Genomic DNA, 16,655 nt, shown 5'->3' on the forward strand with positions numbered 1-16,655 from the left:
TGTAAATAAATTCTAAATAAACCAACCTTAATTAGAATAGTAATCATTAAATCCTTGTTAATTTTCCTGCTGCTTGTGAGTTGAAACTCTTCCTGTTCAATGTTTCTCGTTTTTTTTCTTAGTATGAGGTTTCCTTTGGGAACCTGTGTTACTGATCATGACCTATAGAACTGAATCACTGGGGTAGTCCCAGTTGTTTGTGCTTGGTCTACAGGTGTCTCTTCTAGAAATACACTGACTCCTGGTTTTTGTGGGATTGCAATGTTCCTGGAAACTGAGGAAATGGCTTATGGAGCAGGTTACTTGTTAAGGGGTAAAGAGGAGCCCAGTTTGCATGTGGGAAGTTACCAGTGTAGTTCAGTCCTTGATGAGTCTCTTCAGGTGAACAAAGGATGTAGTTGTGTTAAGGGGTTATATAACATAGGATTTCTCCAGAGCCAAAGCCCAGTGCTGTGAATGCTGGAGCATGAGTAGCGCATCTTAGTCCTAGAGAACCTCCAAACACGTCTAGATTTTAGATTATTCACAACGAGTATTCATCAGACATATCTGAATATGTGTATGCTCTAAGTACTTGGTTAACAGTGAAAACTAGACACTTGGACTGAACTTCTTCTCTACCCTTGAAATGTTGGATTTTAAAGAAGCTTATTCTGATCTGACACCTATTCTAATACACTCTACAGAAGTGAGTTGCTCAACTGTGTAGTTTCTATTTAATTTGTTTTCTATTCTGCTTTATGGGGGGGTTGGGGGGGAGACCTTACTGTGTTAAAAATTCTTGTATTATTTATTTATTACATTTGTACCCCGCGCTTTCCCACTCAAAGCAGGTTCAGTGCGGCTTACATAGTAATTGGGAGTACAAAGTATTGATGAAGAGAAATAAGTTGAGTATTACCGGAATAATAAAAAAAATAAGAATGTAGAGATGCAAGGATGAGGGGAGTAGGAGAAGTATGAACCAAGGGTAAGTTAGCAATTGGAGGGGTAAATGAGGCGGAAGGGGATGGGTAAGTTTGCTTATGCCAGAGGGTATTTTTAAATATATGTGGAATGCAATTTATTTATTTATTTATTGTTTCATAGGGTTGTCTTATCGAAAAGGGCTTGTTTGGTCTCGTTCAAAAGATCCACAAGATGTGCTTTATCTTCACCCCTTGAATCTGCGCAGTGCATTGGCCTTAGTGAATAGTGCCCCTGAATCAGATTCCATGTAAGTAGTAGTAGCTGTCTCCATGTTAATTTTTTTCCCCCATTCGATTGAAGTCCATCTATGGTCAAGGAATACCTTAATTAGTATCTGCACTTACACCATGCCTGAAGAAACATTGTAACATAGTCATGATGGCAAATATAGACTGCAAGGCATAGCTAGTCTTCCCATTCACCCTTCCTATTATGATACCCAAGGACAGTTTCCAAACTATTTCAAAAGGGAAGACAATGGTAAATCATTCTATAGTGCAGTGTTCCCTCACCCAATCCTAGAGATATTCCTACCAGTTTGGTTTTCCTGGATGGTACACTGGATTTCAAAATGTTTGCAAACTTATTTCAGTCATATCAATTTTGGATACTTGAAAACCACTCTGAATAGATGTATATACAAGGTGGGTTTAGGAGCTAATGTATGGGCCATTTCCTCCTTTCTCACTGTGAGATGTTAAGCACAAGTAGCCCTGACTTAAAAACAAGCAGCTATCAATTTCTGGAGCAATGCAGTTTTTCAGTTCTCAACAGAAAAAAAATTTGTTTTGTCCTCTCCAAAGGCAGTGTCTCAGGCATTCATTGTTGTTTCTTCTAGCCATCTGCTTTCAGGGAATAACACACTGGCTATTCACCATCATATGCTCTGTCGTCCATAAGAGCGGCATTTAATTTGCTTGTATCTCCAGTTGTGCCTTTATCATTAACATAAGCCTCACTTACCTCTCAGCAGCAACAGCTTCTTGGACAGTGTAATATGGTGCAGGATCTTTCCCTAGAAAATGGACATGTCCCTGAGCTATTGCCTCATCTGCTTTTGCTCTGACACTGTTGTTGGGTGGGCAGGGTATTGGGGTCTGGTCTTTAAACTCAGGCAATGAGTAGATGCATATTAGAGAACTGAAGCTCCCTGTACTCTTGCAGATTACATATAGAGCTCTCCTCCACCTGGGATGGATGTGAGAAGTACTTCTACCGATCACTGGCACGCCATGCTAGACTCAAGGCAGCTTTCTCAACGCCTGCCAAGGTAACAGTTTTTAGTTTGCTATGAAATGAGAAATATGTTTTTACATAAGATTTTTATTTGCTTTTCATTGCTGTCTTTCTGATCTGGGGTTTCATATCAGTGCCTCATGATGTGAGCTTACCAATCTCATGCTCACTGGCATCAGGCAGTTATTGTAGTGTGGAAAGTGTTTAAAGAGTTGTGTTTGCATCTAATATGTGTTGTTATTGGAGTGTGCTAAGTTGAGAACGTAATTGGTTATGTCTACTTTTGGGTAGAAGCAGATAATTTCATATTGCAAGTAGAACATAAACTGAACTATGTACCCTTTGGCTAAAACTGACTAGGGGACACATTCTGTAATTGAAACTGCTTGGTGTTCAGTCTGTGCTCTGGCTGGTAGGTGGATATGTGCTCACTGTAGCCATTCTGTGTTGCTTTTTCTTTTGCACAGGAAATTGGTCTGGGTAATATTGAGAGATGTAAAGGGTTCACGGCACACCTGCTGAAGCTGCTGGTGAAGCAGAGGAAGTCTCTCACCACTCTGACAGAACGGTGGATTATAGTGAGGTAAGGTACTGAGCAGCAGTGGAGAATCCAAGCAACTGTCCTTAAGAAACAGAATATGATGACCAAATAAAATCTTATGACCCAATTAGGATGCCCAGTCTGCTTCCCTTTACAGTGTTATAGAGCCCAGGTGCTCTCTGGCTTCTCAGCAATTGGAAATTCACTTCCCTTATCTCATGATTGAATTCTGAATTTGATTTTTGGCTCCACCACTAGCACTGGGAGGTCATTCTGCATCCACCAGCCCTTTCTTTGAAGAATAATGTGCCAGGTAGAGTGTTCTGTTGGGTAGTGCCAGAAGGACAAAGGAGATAGCGCCTTCTTTATAAGTCTGAGACCTAATTTGGTGTACTGTGTACAGGTCTGAAGATCACACTTTCAAAAGAAATAGGATGGATTTGGTCCAGAGGGCAGCTATTAAATTGTCAGTGGTCTTTGTCATAAAGCATATGGGGACAGACATTAGCATCTCAATATGTATATGCTGTTTAAGATGTGTTTTTTTTTGGGGGGGGGGGGGGGGGGAGTTGTAATAATCTTTATTAAGACCACATAAAAACATCAAAATGTCAATAACAATCAAAAATCAAGAGCACATGGTACATTTTCATATTTTCACCCCCACCCCCAGAGATAAATACAAGCAGCAGTCCAGTTTACTCGTGTTGTTTCTTCATGGCAGTCTGGACCAAAAACCCACACAGAAGAAATGACTGCTGTCACCCCCCCCCCCCCCCCCCCCCCCAAATGAACCCTATGTTCAGATTACAAATTCAACAGATAGCTACGGGCATGATGTGGCAAACAGTCCCACACCGGAGTCCAAATCTGTTGAAAGAGTTTCCAGTCCAAGGAGACGTCCAACCAATATCCATTTTCATAAAATGAGTTCATTCCTCCATGCTGTCACTGTAGGAGCAACATCTTGCTGCCAGCCCATTAAAATACATTTTCTGGCCAGAAAGAAAGCTTTATGTAGAAGTCGGTTAGCCCTGAGCGGAGGCCCATAGAAACAAAATTTGAAAAACTGCAGTTGGTTGTATTGTATTGGTGTTGCCCTGTAGCATGCTGTTCCTTGACGTGTACTGTTGGAATATTTTCTTCTGTAATTGTGTCTTACCTGTGTCTGGATTATTCTTGCTGTATGCTGCCCTGGGTGAACATCTTCAAAAAGATAGTAAATAAATCCTGATTAATAAAATAAAAATAAATATTGTGTAAACATATGAACACATCCACGGCATAAAGGAGGCAGACCCCATTCATTTGAAAGGAAGCTGTAGAATGAGGGATCGTAGAACAAAGCTGAAGAGGGGATAGATTCAGGAAAAATGTAAAATAAATATTTCTTTATGGAAAGGGTGGTGGTTGCTAGGAATCACCTCCTTGTGCAGGTGCTGGAGATGAGGATAGTATCTGTATTTAAGAAAGCATTGATCCCAAGTACCAATGATCTCTGAGATGGAGGGAAAGGGATTATAGCGCTTAGTTCATATGGATGAGCAGTCTGGGGTAGGCCACTTTATTAGCTGTAATTTTTTGTGTTTCTATTAAACTACTCACACAATAGTGTCCATTTCGAATTGTAACCAGGTCTTACTTCTCTCCCCGGCAGGCGTTTTATGCGAAGTGTGTAGATGTGAAAATTGTGTTGTGTGGAAATCTTGATGCTACTTTGGCTTATGCACTGTGGTATTGCCCAAGGGTACAAGTGTTTTGGTCACGTTTGATTAGATATTGGGAACATTTGTTACATAAACGAGTGAATATTACACCGACTGGACTTCTGTTGGGCTGGGTGGATTGTGATGATTCTCTATTGACACATGAACGAATTTTTATATATAAAGCAGGGGTAGTGGGGAAAAAGTGTATTATGCAATGTTGGACTCAGAGCAGGGCGCCAGACTTTTGGTCTTGGCGGAATGTTCTTCATACCCTAGCTCTTATGGAAGCTAGAGAGGCACGTCTTACTCCAAAACGCAGGAAAACATTTTGGACCATTTGGGAGCCTTATATAATGTCTTTATCCTCGAGAGTTCGTAGTCTTCTATTTAGGTTATCAATAGAAATCAAACAAAATAAAACATGGAAAAGAAAATAAGATGATACCTTTTTTTATTGGACATAACTTAATACATTTCTTGATTAGCTTTCAAAGGTTGCCCTTCTTCGTCAGATCGGAAATAAGCAAATGTGTTAGCTGACAGTGTATATAAGTGAAAACATTCAAGCATTACTATGACAGTCTGACAGGGTGGGAGGATGGGGGTGGGTAGGAGGTATGCATGGGGACATCAAAGCATATCATTGATATTCTAACAGGATGGGTGTGGATAGGTGAGGGGTGGGGTGATCAACAGAGACATACAGCTTTATGGTTTATAATGGGCTAGGAACCCCAGATCCTTGTTAAGTCCTTTCTGTTGGGTGTTAAAATATTCAATCATTCTGACTTCAAAGGTCTTACGTTCTTGTATGGTTTTAAAGTTACCTTTCAGGATTCTCACTGTGAAGTCACTGGTACAGTGTCCTGGTCCTGTAAAATGCTGACCAACAGGTGTGGGAACCCTACTGGCACCAGTATTGTTCATGTGATGTCTATGTAAATTGAATCTTGTCTTAAGCATCTGGCCTGTTTCTCCAATATAGTATCCTTCGTTACATTTTTTACACTGAATGATATATACCACATTGGAAGATGAGCAAGTGAAAGATCCCTTTATGTTGAATATCTTTCCTTTGTGGATGACTTTGGGGTCCTGTGAAATATTTTGGCATAGTTTGCAACTGGATAAATTACAGGAAAGTGTGCCCTTCTGTTCCTTTTCAGTCTGTGATGGAAGTTTACTTCTGATTAGCTTGTGTTTTAAGTTGGGTGGCTGTCGGAAGGCCAGTACTGGTGGGGATGGGAATATCTCTTTCAGTAATTCATCCTCCTGGAGTATAGGTTGTAGATATCTTATGATTTTCCTCAGTTTTTCCAGCTCTGGATTGTGTCACTACAAGGGGGATTCTGTCTGTGGATTTTTTTCTCCTTGTACTGGAGCAGATTCTCCCTGGGTGTTTTGAGGGAGGAGGCAATATTCTTGGAGATTATTTTGGGGTTGTAGCCTTTCTGTTTGAAGGATGCAGTCAGGCTTTTAAGGTGTTTGTCTCTGTCCCCTGGGTTAGAGCAGATACGGTGGTATCTTGTGGCTTGGCTGTAAATGATGGATCTTTTTGTATGTGAAGGATGGAAGCTGGAGTTGTGGAGGTAGCTGCATCTGTCTGTGGGTTTCTTGTATATAGATGTTTGTATACAGCCATCACTGATTGAGACCGTGGTGTCCAAAAATTTGACCTTTTTCTGGGGAGTAGTCAATTTTGAATCTGATTGTAGGATGGTATGTATTGAAGGCAGAATAAAATTGTTTCAGAGTTTCTTCACCCTCCGTCAAATCATAAAAATGTCATCGATGTACCGGTAGTATTTTAGAGGTTTGGTCTGGTGTGTATTCAGAAATGTCTCTTCCAGCTCAGCCATAAAAAGGTTGGCATATTGGGGTGCTGTCCTGGTGCCCATCGCAGTGCCCATTATTTGTAGTTAGATACCATTGTTAAAGCGGAAGTAGTTGTGAGTTAAAATGAATTTGATTAATTTTGTATTAGTTTCTGGTGAATATTGATGGTCCAGTGTGGATTTTTTTAGGAGTCTTCCACATGCAGCTATGCCATCCGCATGTGGAATGTTGCTGTATAATGATTCTACATCCATCGTGACCAGAAGGGTGTTAGGTGGTAGTTGGTTGATATTTTTCAATTTATTCAGAAAGTCTGTGGTGTCTTGTATGAAGTTGTTAGTTTTGTATACGAGAGGTTTCAGAATTCCCTCTATGAATCCAGATATTTCTTCCGTGAGTGTGCCAATACCTGATATGATTGGTCTGCCAGGGTTTCCTGGTTTGTGGATCTTGGGTAGCATGTAGAATGTGCCCACAGCAGGCTGGTTTGGTATGAGTTTCTTCAGGTGAGGTTGCGCTTGTGTAGAAAATGTTTTGATAAGGTCTTTCAGCTGTTTTGTGTAATCCTGTGTGGGGTCCTCAGTTAGTTTCCTGTAGTATTTATTGTCTGAGAGCTGTCTGTGCCCCTCCTCAATGTATTTTTGTATGTGCATAATTACCACTGCGCCTCCTTTGTCTGCGGGTTTGATGATAATGTGTTCGTTAGTTTGTAGGGTTCTTATGGCCGCTCTTTCTGGTGGGGTAAGATTGTACAGGATTCTCTTTTGTTTGTTGGAAAGTTGGGATTTCACCCTCTGTCTGAAACTTTCTATGTAATTATCCAGCTTGTAGTTTTGTCCCTCCTATGGGGTGAAATAAGTGTTCTTTTGTTTAAGACTGTATTCCGGTCTGTTTGGTGTCCCTTTATTATAGAAATGTGTTTTAAGGCGCATTTTTCTAAAGAATTCTTCTAGGTCTGAGTATAGTTGGATTTCATCTAGTTTCCTCAATGGGCAGAATGAGAGCCCTTTGGAGAGCATGGAGACCTCATGCTGTGATAATTGATGGTTCGAGAGGTTTATTATCCCCATTTGGTTTGCATCTGTAAAGATGTGATCAGTATTCCCTGGTTTGTTTGGGCTCTGATTTTCACATGCCTCAGATGTGTATCCAAGTGTCTCCAAGGTGTCTGGGGATATTGGTTCTGCAGAGCTGTAGCTATTCAAGGATAAGCAGTTTCTCTCTCTTTGATTTTGAAGAAGAGAATATAGCTTTATTTCCTTTTTGCGGATAGCAATGTATTGTTTTTCTCCTTGGATGTTATGTAGGTCCTCTTTAAGTTGGTTCACAAGGTGTGGATGTAATTCCTCCATGTTCCTCATGATTACATCCCTTTGGGTTTGTATTATTCTTTTTTTCTTGTAGAGTTGATGTATAAGTTCATTTCTTAGTTTCTGACTAGTGTGTTTGCAGAGTTTCTCTGCATAGTCAGAATTGTAAGTAGTAGCCAAAAGATTTTTGATCCTCAGTCCTTTGGGAATGATGTCATTCTTCTTGCAGATTGTCAGAAAGTAAAGATGACTGTTCACTTTTGTTTCTTTTTCCAAAAGTTTGTTCATTTGCTTTTCTATTGAATCCCATCTCGATATAATCCTTTAAAGAATTCGAGTAGGTACCGGTCTAGAATTGGGGTGGGAGGGATGGGACTATTTGGAAGGGAGGGATGGGTTATCATGGAAGAATGGGAGGTGGTCTTGGGGTTATGGGAGGAGAAAGGGGGGTAGGTGGTTCAAGGTTAGCTGTTAGGAGCTAGTGCTCTTGGGGTTAGTTCTTGGATAACACATTAATTCTAACATATTTCAATTTTGTATAGGTTATGGAAATCTTAGGATAAGGACAGGCTATTTTTGCTGTGGTAGTGCTCTGTCAATTGGATTTGTAAGACATTATTTCTTTATTTTGATCATATATTTTATGGTTTGGAATTTATTATGGGAATTGGTGAATCCTAGTGTTAGCCAGAACATGTATAGCTCAGGTTATTATATGGTTGTCATTATTTCTTTAAACGTCTTGACATGTGATACTTCGTAATGTACATTACTTTGGTTATGTTATTATCTAAAAGTCAATAAAAAGATTAAACATTAAACTATTCACACTTTATTTAGTATTTAGAACATAAAAACATTGACTAGCAATAAGTTATTCTAATATATTTTTATAACATGCCTTACCTATAGTAGTCATCACATTTGTTGCTCAGACTGGTAGAGAAGGGGTTGTTTAATTCAGCTGTATTTTTTTTCTTTGTTTTTCACTTAGGAATCTCTTGAGCTGTGTGCAGGAAATACATTTCCAACTGAATGTTTCCAGAGAGTATAATGTAGCTTTTCCTCCCCAAGATGGGCTGCAGCAGTGGGTGGACAGGCTGCAGCATCTCTCTATGCAATGCATCATGGTCCTGGAGCAGCTTAGCTGGTTTCTTCAATGCTGCCCTTCTGAACTTGCTGCTAGCTGTGACAACAGCACAAAGGCAGAGAGGAAATCTGGCCACGCCAGGGGTACGGGAGCAGAACGGAGCCCAGCATTCCTCCAGGAGAGGCCCATGCCAGAGCTTTTGCTGTCAGAAACAAACTGCTCATCTCCTGTTTTGTCCAACCAGCTGCCCATCGGGTGTACGATGCGGAAGAAAGACCAAGTCTGGCAGCGGGAGACCATTAGAATCACCGAAATGTTGAATGAGCTGAGGGTCAAGAAAGCAGAGGTAGACCAAATAAAACGACAGGCCTCAGAGACCCTGTTTTACTCCTGGTGAGTATCGAGATGAGGGGGTTATGTAATTACACCTGGATTCTATTTATGGCGACTAAAGTTGCACGTGCAAATCAGTGCTCATAGGTGATTAATTGATTAGTGAGCTAATTGGCGCCGGTAATTGGCTTCTATCAAACAGTTATTGGTGTTAATTGGGAGTTATGCGCACATCATATTCTGTTAACGATATGTGCGTAACTCCTATAGCACATAATTTGAAGGGGGCGTTCTTTTGAGTTACAAGCATTTATATAGAATATGCCCAATCTGTACCTAATTTAGGTGCCGGAATTGCAGCTGGTTTCAGCAGGCGTAACTGCAGGTACTATTCTGAAAGTGCGGATACCCTTTATAGAATAGTGCTTGATGCATAATTTTTTATGTCCCTTCTCATATTATCCTGAGGGACAATAGAGATTTATTGTCTGATATGAAAAGTTAATAATGGGCTTTATCAGAGCTTGAGAAACCTCAGGTCCCCAAAGTGCCTCAAACTTGCACTCTGACGTCTGGGATTTCTTATCCACAAATGGTGTGTTTGGTTGTATTGCTTCAGAAAAAGGCATGTTTCCTACTTCCCTGCTGCAATTTGGCTGTCTGTAAGCTTAAGCCATGTGGTGCAGGATGTTTGAGAATTCTCATGCTTTCAAGTCTCACAAGATTTGAAACCAACCATACAGACCAAGTTAATTCGGTGGTCTTTATTGTACAAATTTATTTCCTTTGATTTTAAATGGATCTCCAAATATGCACAGTTGCACTTAAAAAAAAAAAAAAAAAAACAACAACCCACAAAACTTCAAAGTCATCAAGAAGCATATATAAAATTAATAATATTCAACAAAAGAGGCAAATTAAAAATTTTCAGAGTGGCTAAGCAATGGGGCCTCATTCAATAATGTAGGACCCATAAAAAGTAAAAGCAAAGAGTTAGTTAGATAACCTTATTGTCTAACCAAAGGGTCAGTTGTGAAGATTAGTTCATGATGGTTGGTGATAAAACAGGCCTTAACATAGTAACATAGTAGATGACGGCAGAAAAAGACCTGCATGGTCCATCCAGTCTGCCCAACAAGATAAACTCATATGTGCTACTTTTTGTGTATACCCTACTTTGATTTGTAAACTGAACACAATACTCCAGGCGGGGCCTCACCATTGACTTATACAGGGGCATCAACACTTCCTTTCTTTTTCTGGTCACACCTCTCTCTATACGGAGTGGCCTAGTGGTTAAGGTGGTGGACTCTGATCCTGAGGAACTGAGTTCAATTCCCACTTCAGGCACAGCTCCTTGTGACTCTGGGCAAGTCACTTAACCCTCCATTGCCCCAGGTACAAATAAGTACCTGTATATGTAAGCCGCATTGAGCCTGCCATGAGTGGGAAAGCGCGGGGTACAAATATAACTAAAATAAATAAATACCTGTCCTGTTCAGGGCACAGACCGTATAAGTCTGCCCAGCACTATCTCCGCCTCCCAACCACCAGCCCCGCCTCCCACCACCGGCTCTGGCACAGACCATATAAGTCTGCCCAGCACTATCCCCGCCTCCCAACCACCATTCCCGCCTCCCACCATCGGCTCTTAATTGGCTCTTCATCCATTCTGTGTTAGTGGAAGGATCAAAATGCAGTCTCCATTGCATCACTGCCAGTTTGGTACAAAGCAGACTGTTTGTTGGTTAAAATTTGATATTCCACCTGTTTTATACAGATTACAAAAGCCACTGGGTTGTCTCCCATCTTCTGCGGTCATTTTAACGCACAAAGGACCTTAAGTACAAGCTGGGTGGTCTTCCTACAGTGGTGCCATGGCTGGGATAGCATGTTGAAATATAACAAAACGTAACTTGCTCATCACTTATGATACTGGATACACAAAGAGAACCTTGATTGGAGGAGGAGGAGGTACCTGCATCCTTAGAGTAGAGAGGAGGAACACTCTGGCTAGGGAGTTGGGTATGGTTAGTGCAGTGGGCTGAGATCCTGAGGAATGTACCACTGCAGCGCCTTGTGATCCTGGGTGAGTCACTTAACTCTCCATTCCCCCAGGTATAAAAATTTAGATTGTGAGCTCACTAGGGACAGAGAAAGCACCTGCATATATATAAAAATATATATATAATATATGTGTGTGTACCATTTTAATTGTTCCACAGAAGGGTGGTATATCAAATACCCAGTCCTTTATGCACACAAGTAATGGGAAAGAATGGATACATTTTAGGACTAGGCTTAAGGGGACGCTTGCAACTTAATATAATTTGCTACTGCTAGAAAAAAATGATTTGAAATAATACTGATGATTCACATATATAGGTCATATTGTACAACTATTTTGTCTCAGTTGCTGTTTGTATTAGTTCTTGATTCCTTGATAAGGAAGCATTTGTTGTTAAAATCTTCCATAAAGAATGCAAGATGCAGACTTTTAAAGGTATACCAATTGGAGCTGGCAGGTTAAAAACAGAGTAGTGGGGAACCAGCAAGGCAATAAAATAAGTACAAATATAAGTGATTAAAACAGTTTGCTACCATTACATTCTTCCTGCTAGTATCTTCTTGTTTGAGAGATATGCATGTCATATTGTGCAAAAAAACAGATTTGGAAGTCTATTTTCATTCAGGGCTACAGGAACACAATGATAGTTCTCATCAAATCAATGCAAATCTCTCTGTTCCCCATTGGTGAGGTTTGATTTCTTTCTCCTCGTAGGAAAGCTTTTGAAGTTTGCTCCTCTGGATTCTGTGTGCTGGTGAAAGTCTCAGCACAGCTCCAGGACACGGGGCTCTTGTTCACAGAGGCAGAAGGACAAGTGGAATCACCGCAGACTGCGGTAGCTGAAAGTATTGATTATATGCAAGAAGAGGTCAGCAAAACTGCTGCAGACTTTACTGTGTGGAAAACGCAACTGCTATGTGTGAAGCCTGCCAGGGGTAAGAACTTTACCTTGGATTTTCAAGTTTATCTGTCCCCGTCCCCGTCCCCCCGCCTCCCCAATTCGTACTGTTTCTTTTAATTTAAATTTCATTATGTAGTTTCCCACTGTTCCAGAACCTGTGGGATAGTTGTGTCCATCAACCAGCAGGTGGTGACTGAAAACTGACCTGAGATATATCTCTCTTGGCTTCCAGTCCAGCTCCTCAGTATTGTCTATCTCCAGCAAGTGGATGGACACACTTCAGCCTCTTGTTCCGATTTGCTCGTTGAGCTTTGTGGTTGGCGTGAGTCTGCAGAGTCATATCTGGAGGTCTTCAGGTCCCTGTCTCTGGTGCCCCACGAATTTACTTCTTTCCTCCCTTCACTTCTCCCCTGTTTCTTGTGAAGTTCTCCTATTCCAACACAACAATACATTTTGATACTTTTCTTGCATTCAAAATACTCATCTTCATGACTATCTAGATACTCGTGTTCATTTTTCTCCAGGTAACTCCATCCCTAAATCCTTCCCAAGCCTATATATGAACTAGTTTACTTTCCCCTTTGGGAAAAAAAATTCTATATAGTTGAGATAACCTCCTTCTCTCATGGTGCTTTGTAAAAATTTATTCAAATAGTAGCATAGTAGCTGATGGCAGATAAAGACCTGTACAGTCCATCCAGTCTGCCCAACAAGATAAACTCATTACTTCCTCAGCAATCCTCCAGACCGTTCAAGACGCTTAGGTTATGCACTCCTACCAGCAGAGGGAGACTGAGAACACTAAAACTTCTTATACAAGTAGCCTGTGCAGACCTTCTCCTAACCAGTATTTTCTCAGTCACAGCAGAGGGTAGAAGTGTGCAGCCTGTGCAGTGTACTCAGTCTGGTAGGCCCGTTTGGGGTTTCTAGGTTGGGTTGTAAATGTTAGAGAACCCACACTTGGAACTCTATTACAGGGTGTAAGTCCTAAGGGGCTTCTTATTCCCTGTGGGGTGTCACATCCGGGTGGCCCTGTGCTCTTCCTCTGGAGGACTGCTTGACCTCGGCTACAGACCTCGTTCTGTACCCTTGAGGTGTTTAGGCATCAGCAACGAGGTTTAAAAATAAACGTTTTTAAAAGGCGGTTATTTTGGCCGTTCTTGTGGCAGTCCAGAGATAAAACGTCTTCAAGGGGGTTCTTGCCTTAGGCGGTTTTGCCTATTAGTCTGTCAGAGCACAAAGCAACTGTTTGTTTTTATTGTGTTTGCGGCCATTATGTCTAAGCCGGCGAGGTGTCGGTTTTGCGCAAAGCGCGGCGTTGAAGTGAAAGGTGGCCAATGTAAATTTTGTGGGGTGCTTACATTGTCAGCGCTTTTGCCCCCCGTGCTTTCCCCTGAGTCTGCAGAGGTGTTGGGCGGCGATTTGACCGCACATTCCGGGCTGGCAACGCGGCCATTTTGGCAGCGTATCTCGGGTCGGCCTCGACGGAGCCGTTTTTGGCGGGAAGCGCGGCCCTTTTGGCTGCGCATTCCGTACCGGCGCCAGGGGACCCGTGTGTGGCGGGAAGCGTGCCTAGTTTAGCCACGGATCACGCGATGGACCTGCCACCGCAGGAGCGAGGGGGTTCCCTCGCGGAGACTGCGGGAAGTGTTGTTGGGGCTTCGGGGGGGGGGGTCTGGTTTCCCTCCTGAGTTTGTTTGGTCTCTGTATAATGCCTGGAGAGCTGGCCCCTCTCAGGCTGTTTGTTCCCCGGAGGCTGCTAGCTCAGTGGGAGTTAAGCGCCCACAGGTGGATATTTCGGAGCCTATGGAGATACTTTCTCTGTCTGGGTCGGAGGTTTGAAGTGATCCAGGAGAGGAGGATCTCTTAGATGAGTTTGAGGATCAGGTTGGGCTAAGGCCTGGGGAAGATTCTTCAGTGGTTCGCGTTTTTCATAAGGAGGAGTTGTTAGAGCTCATTGATCAGGTGATCTCTACTTTGAAGTTTGCTCCGGCGGCAACTCCCTCTGCGGAGGGACCCCAGGTAGATCCCTTGGTTAAGGGGATTCGGAGAGCCTCCCGTTCCTTTCCCATGAATTCAGACATTAGGGACATGGTTTTTCAGGAATGGTCTGTGCCGGAGGCTGCTTGTAAGGTGTCTAGGGCTATGGCACGGATGTATCCCTTGCCTCCGGAAGATTTGGCCCTGCTGAAACCACCTACTGTGGATGCGGTGGTTACGGCGGTTACTAAGGCTATGGCCATTCCTGTGGTTGGCGGTACAGCCTTACGGGATCCTCAGGATAGGAAGCTAGAGTCCTTTCTGAAGCGCAGCTTTGATTTGTCGGCTTTGGCCTTGCAAGCCTCTGTGTGTGGGGGCTTGGTAGCCAGAGCTTGTTTCCGTTGGGCGGAGAAGCTCTTGGATGAGCCTGCGTTAGATAGGACTGGTTTGGTTCAGGAGCTGGCCAAATTGGAGATGGGGTCTTCATTTTTGGCGGACACCCTTTATGATTTGCTAAGGGCTTCGGCTAAGAATATGGCTCTGGCGGTGACTGCTCGCAGGGCTCTTTGGCTTAGGTGCTGGGTGGTAGATGCGGCCTCTAAAGCAAAGTTGTGTTCTCTACCTTTCAAAGGTTCTATGTTGTTTGGAGAGGACTTGGATAAACTGATGAGTGGTCTTGGGGATACCAAGGTCTCACGGTTGCCGGAGTTACGGCCTAAGTCGGCTAGGCGAGGGGGTTCGGCTAGAGGTCGGTTTAAGGACGCGAGGCAGTACAGGCCGGGCAGATTTGTATCTCCTTCTAAAAGCCATTTTTTCCAGCGGACGCAGTCCTTTCGAGGGGGTCGTCGAGGAGGTCGGGACTTCTCCAGAGGTGCCAGAAATGGTAATAGGTCCTCCTTATGAAGGTGTGCAGGTCCAGCCTCTGGTGAAGGTCGGGGCACGACTTCGTCTGTTTTATCAGGGGTGGACCCAAATTACTTCAGATCAGTGGGTGCTGGAGGTCATTCACGACGGTTATGCGCTCGAGTTCGAGCACCCACTGCCGGATCTGTTTCTTCCCTCTCCTTGTCACTCTCGAGTCAAGTTAAAGGCTATTCAAGAGACTCTAGGTCGCTTAATCCAGTTGGGAGCTGTGGTACCCGTTCCTCGGCACGAGCAGGGAATGGGTTGTTATTCCATTTAGTTTGTGGTGGCGAAGAAGGGAGGACCAGTTTCGACCCATTTTAGATCTCAAGAGGGTCAATGGGGTGCTCAAGGTGCCATCCTTCCGCATGGAGACTCTGCGGTCGGTCATAGTGGCTGTTCATCAGGGAGAATTTCTCACATCACTGGATCTCACGGAAGCGTACCTGCACGTGCCGATTCAAGAGGCCCATCAGCGTTTCCTTCGTTTTGCTGTTTTAGGGAGGCACTTTCAGTTCTGTGCTCTGCCTTTTGGTCTGGCAACGGCTCCACGCACCTTCTCCAAGATAATGGTGGTGGTAGCAGCGGCTTTGCGGAGGCAGGGAATTCCGGTGCATCCGTATCTGGATGACTGGTTGATCCGGGCGAACTCTCGGGCTCACAGTGTTGCGGCGATGGCTCATGGTGGTCATGTTTCTGGAATCACTCGGATGGGTAGTGAATGTAGTCAAAAGTCAGTTGATCCCATCGCAGAGTCTGGAGTACTTGGGAGTGCGGTTTTGACATGGCAGTGGGTCATGTTTTTCTGCCGGATTCTCGGATCGCCTCTCTTCAGCAGCAGGTCCGGCTGTTAATGTCCGTTCAGAGTCTGACAGTTCAAATGTACCGTCGGGTTCTGGGCCTCATGGCAGCGACAATAGAGGTAGTACCATGGGCCAGGGCGCATATGCGTCAGCTTCAGTCGGCTCTGTTGTCCCGGTGGTCTCCCCAGGTACACAGTTTGAGGTTGCAGTTGCCATTGAAGGGGGCTCCTCGGCACAGTCTCCAGTGGTGGCTGTGCTCGGCCCATCTGAAAAAGGGCATGCCGTTGGAACTTCCTCAGTGGGTAATTCTGGTAATGGATGCCAGTCTGCTGGGCTGGGGAGCTCAGTGTCTCGGTCGGTCCACGCAGGGTCGGTGGTCGACGGAGGAAGCTCAGTGGTCTATCAACTGGTTGGAGACAAGGGCGATTTGGCTAGCTCTGTTGGCGTTTCGCTCAAGTGTGGTCGGAAAGGCGGTAAGAGTCATGTCCGACAACGCGACAGCGGTAGCGTATGTCAACCGGCAGGGCAGTACAAAGAGTCCGCGGTTGGCAATCGAGACGGCTCTGCTCATGAGTTGGGCGGAAAGGCATCTAGTGCAGATTTCGGCAGCGCACATGGCCAGGGTGAACAACATGAACGCGGATTTTTCTAAGCAGACACATGTTGGACCCCGGAGAATGGTCTCTGCACCGGTTGGTGTTCAACCAGATAGTTCTAAAGTGGGGAATGCCAGTAGTGGATTTCATGGCGTTGGCACAGAATGCTCAGATTCCTCGGTATTTCAGTCGGCGTCAGGATCCGCGAGCGGAAGGGATCGATGCGTTGGTCCTTCCGTGGCCTCAGCGGGTGTTGCTGTACGTGTTTCCCCCGTGGCCCTTGATAGGTAGAGTCCTACAGAGGGTAGAATGTCATGTGGGTCCGGTGTTGTTGGTGGCTCCGAATTGGCCGCATCGGTTGTGGTTCGGGGATCTGATGC

The 16,655-nt window shown here is 43.9% G+C and overlaps 1 protein-coding gene across 1 annotated transcript in view; it reads left to right on the forward strand.

The window, feature by feature from the left end:
- Positions 1-16,655, forward strand: part of MDN1 (midasin AAA ATPase 1) — a 548,987-nt gene that overhangs the window by 441,400 nt on the left and 90,932 nt on the right. The window contains exons 76-80 of the mRNA XM_030199093.1: positions 1,090-1,216; positions 2,134-2,239; positions 2,673-2,788; positions 8,596-9,084; positions 11,807-12,027. Of these exons, the coding sequence (XP_030054953.1) occupies positions 1,090-1,216; positions 2,134-2,239; positions 2,673-2,788; positions 8,596-9,084; positions 11,807-12,027 (1,059 nt within the window). The remainder of the gene's footprint in view (positions 1-1,089; positions 1,217-2,133; positions 2,240-2,672; positions 2,789-8,595; positions 9,085-11,806; positions 12,028-16,655) is intronic.

Source organism: Microcaecilia unicolor, chromosome 3 (genome assembly GCF_901765095.1).
Source record: "Microcaecilia unicolor chromosome 3, aMicUni1.1, whole genome shotgun sequence".
Taxonomy (NCBI): domain Eukaryota; kingdom Metazoa; phylum Chordata; class Amphibia; order Gymnophiona; family Siphonopidae; genus Microcaecilia; species Microcaecilia unicolor.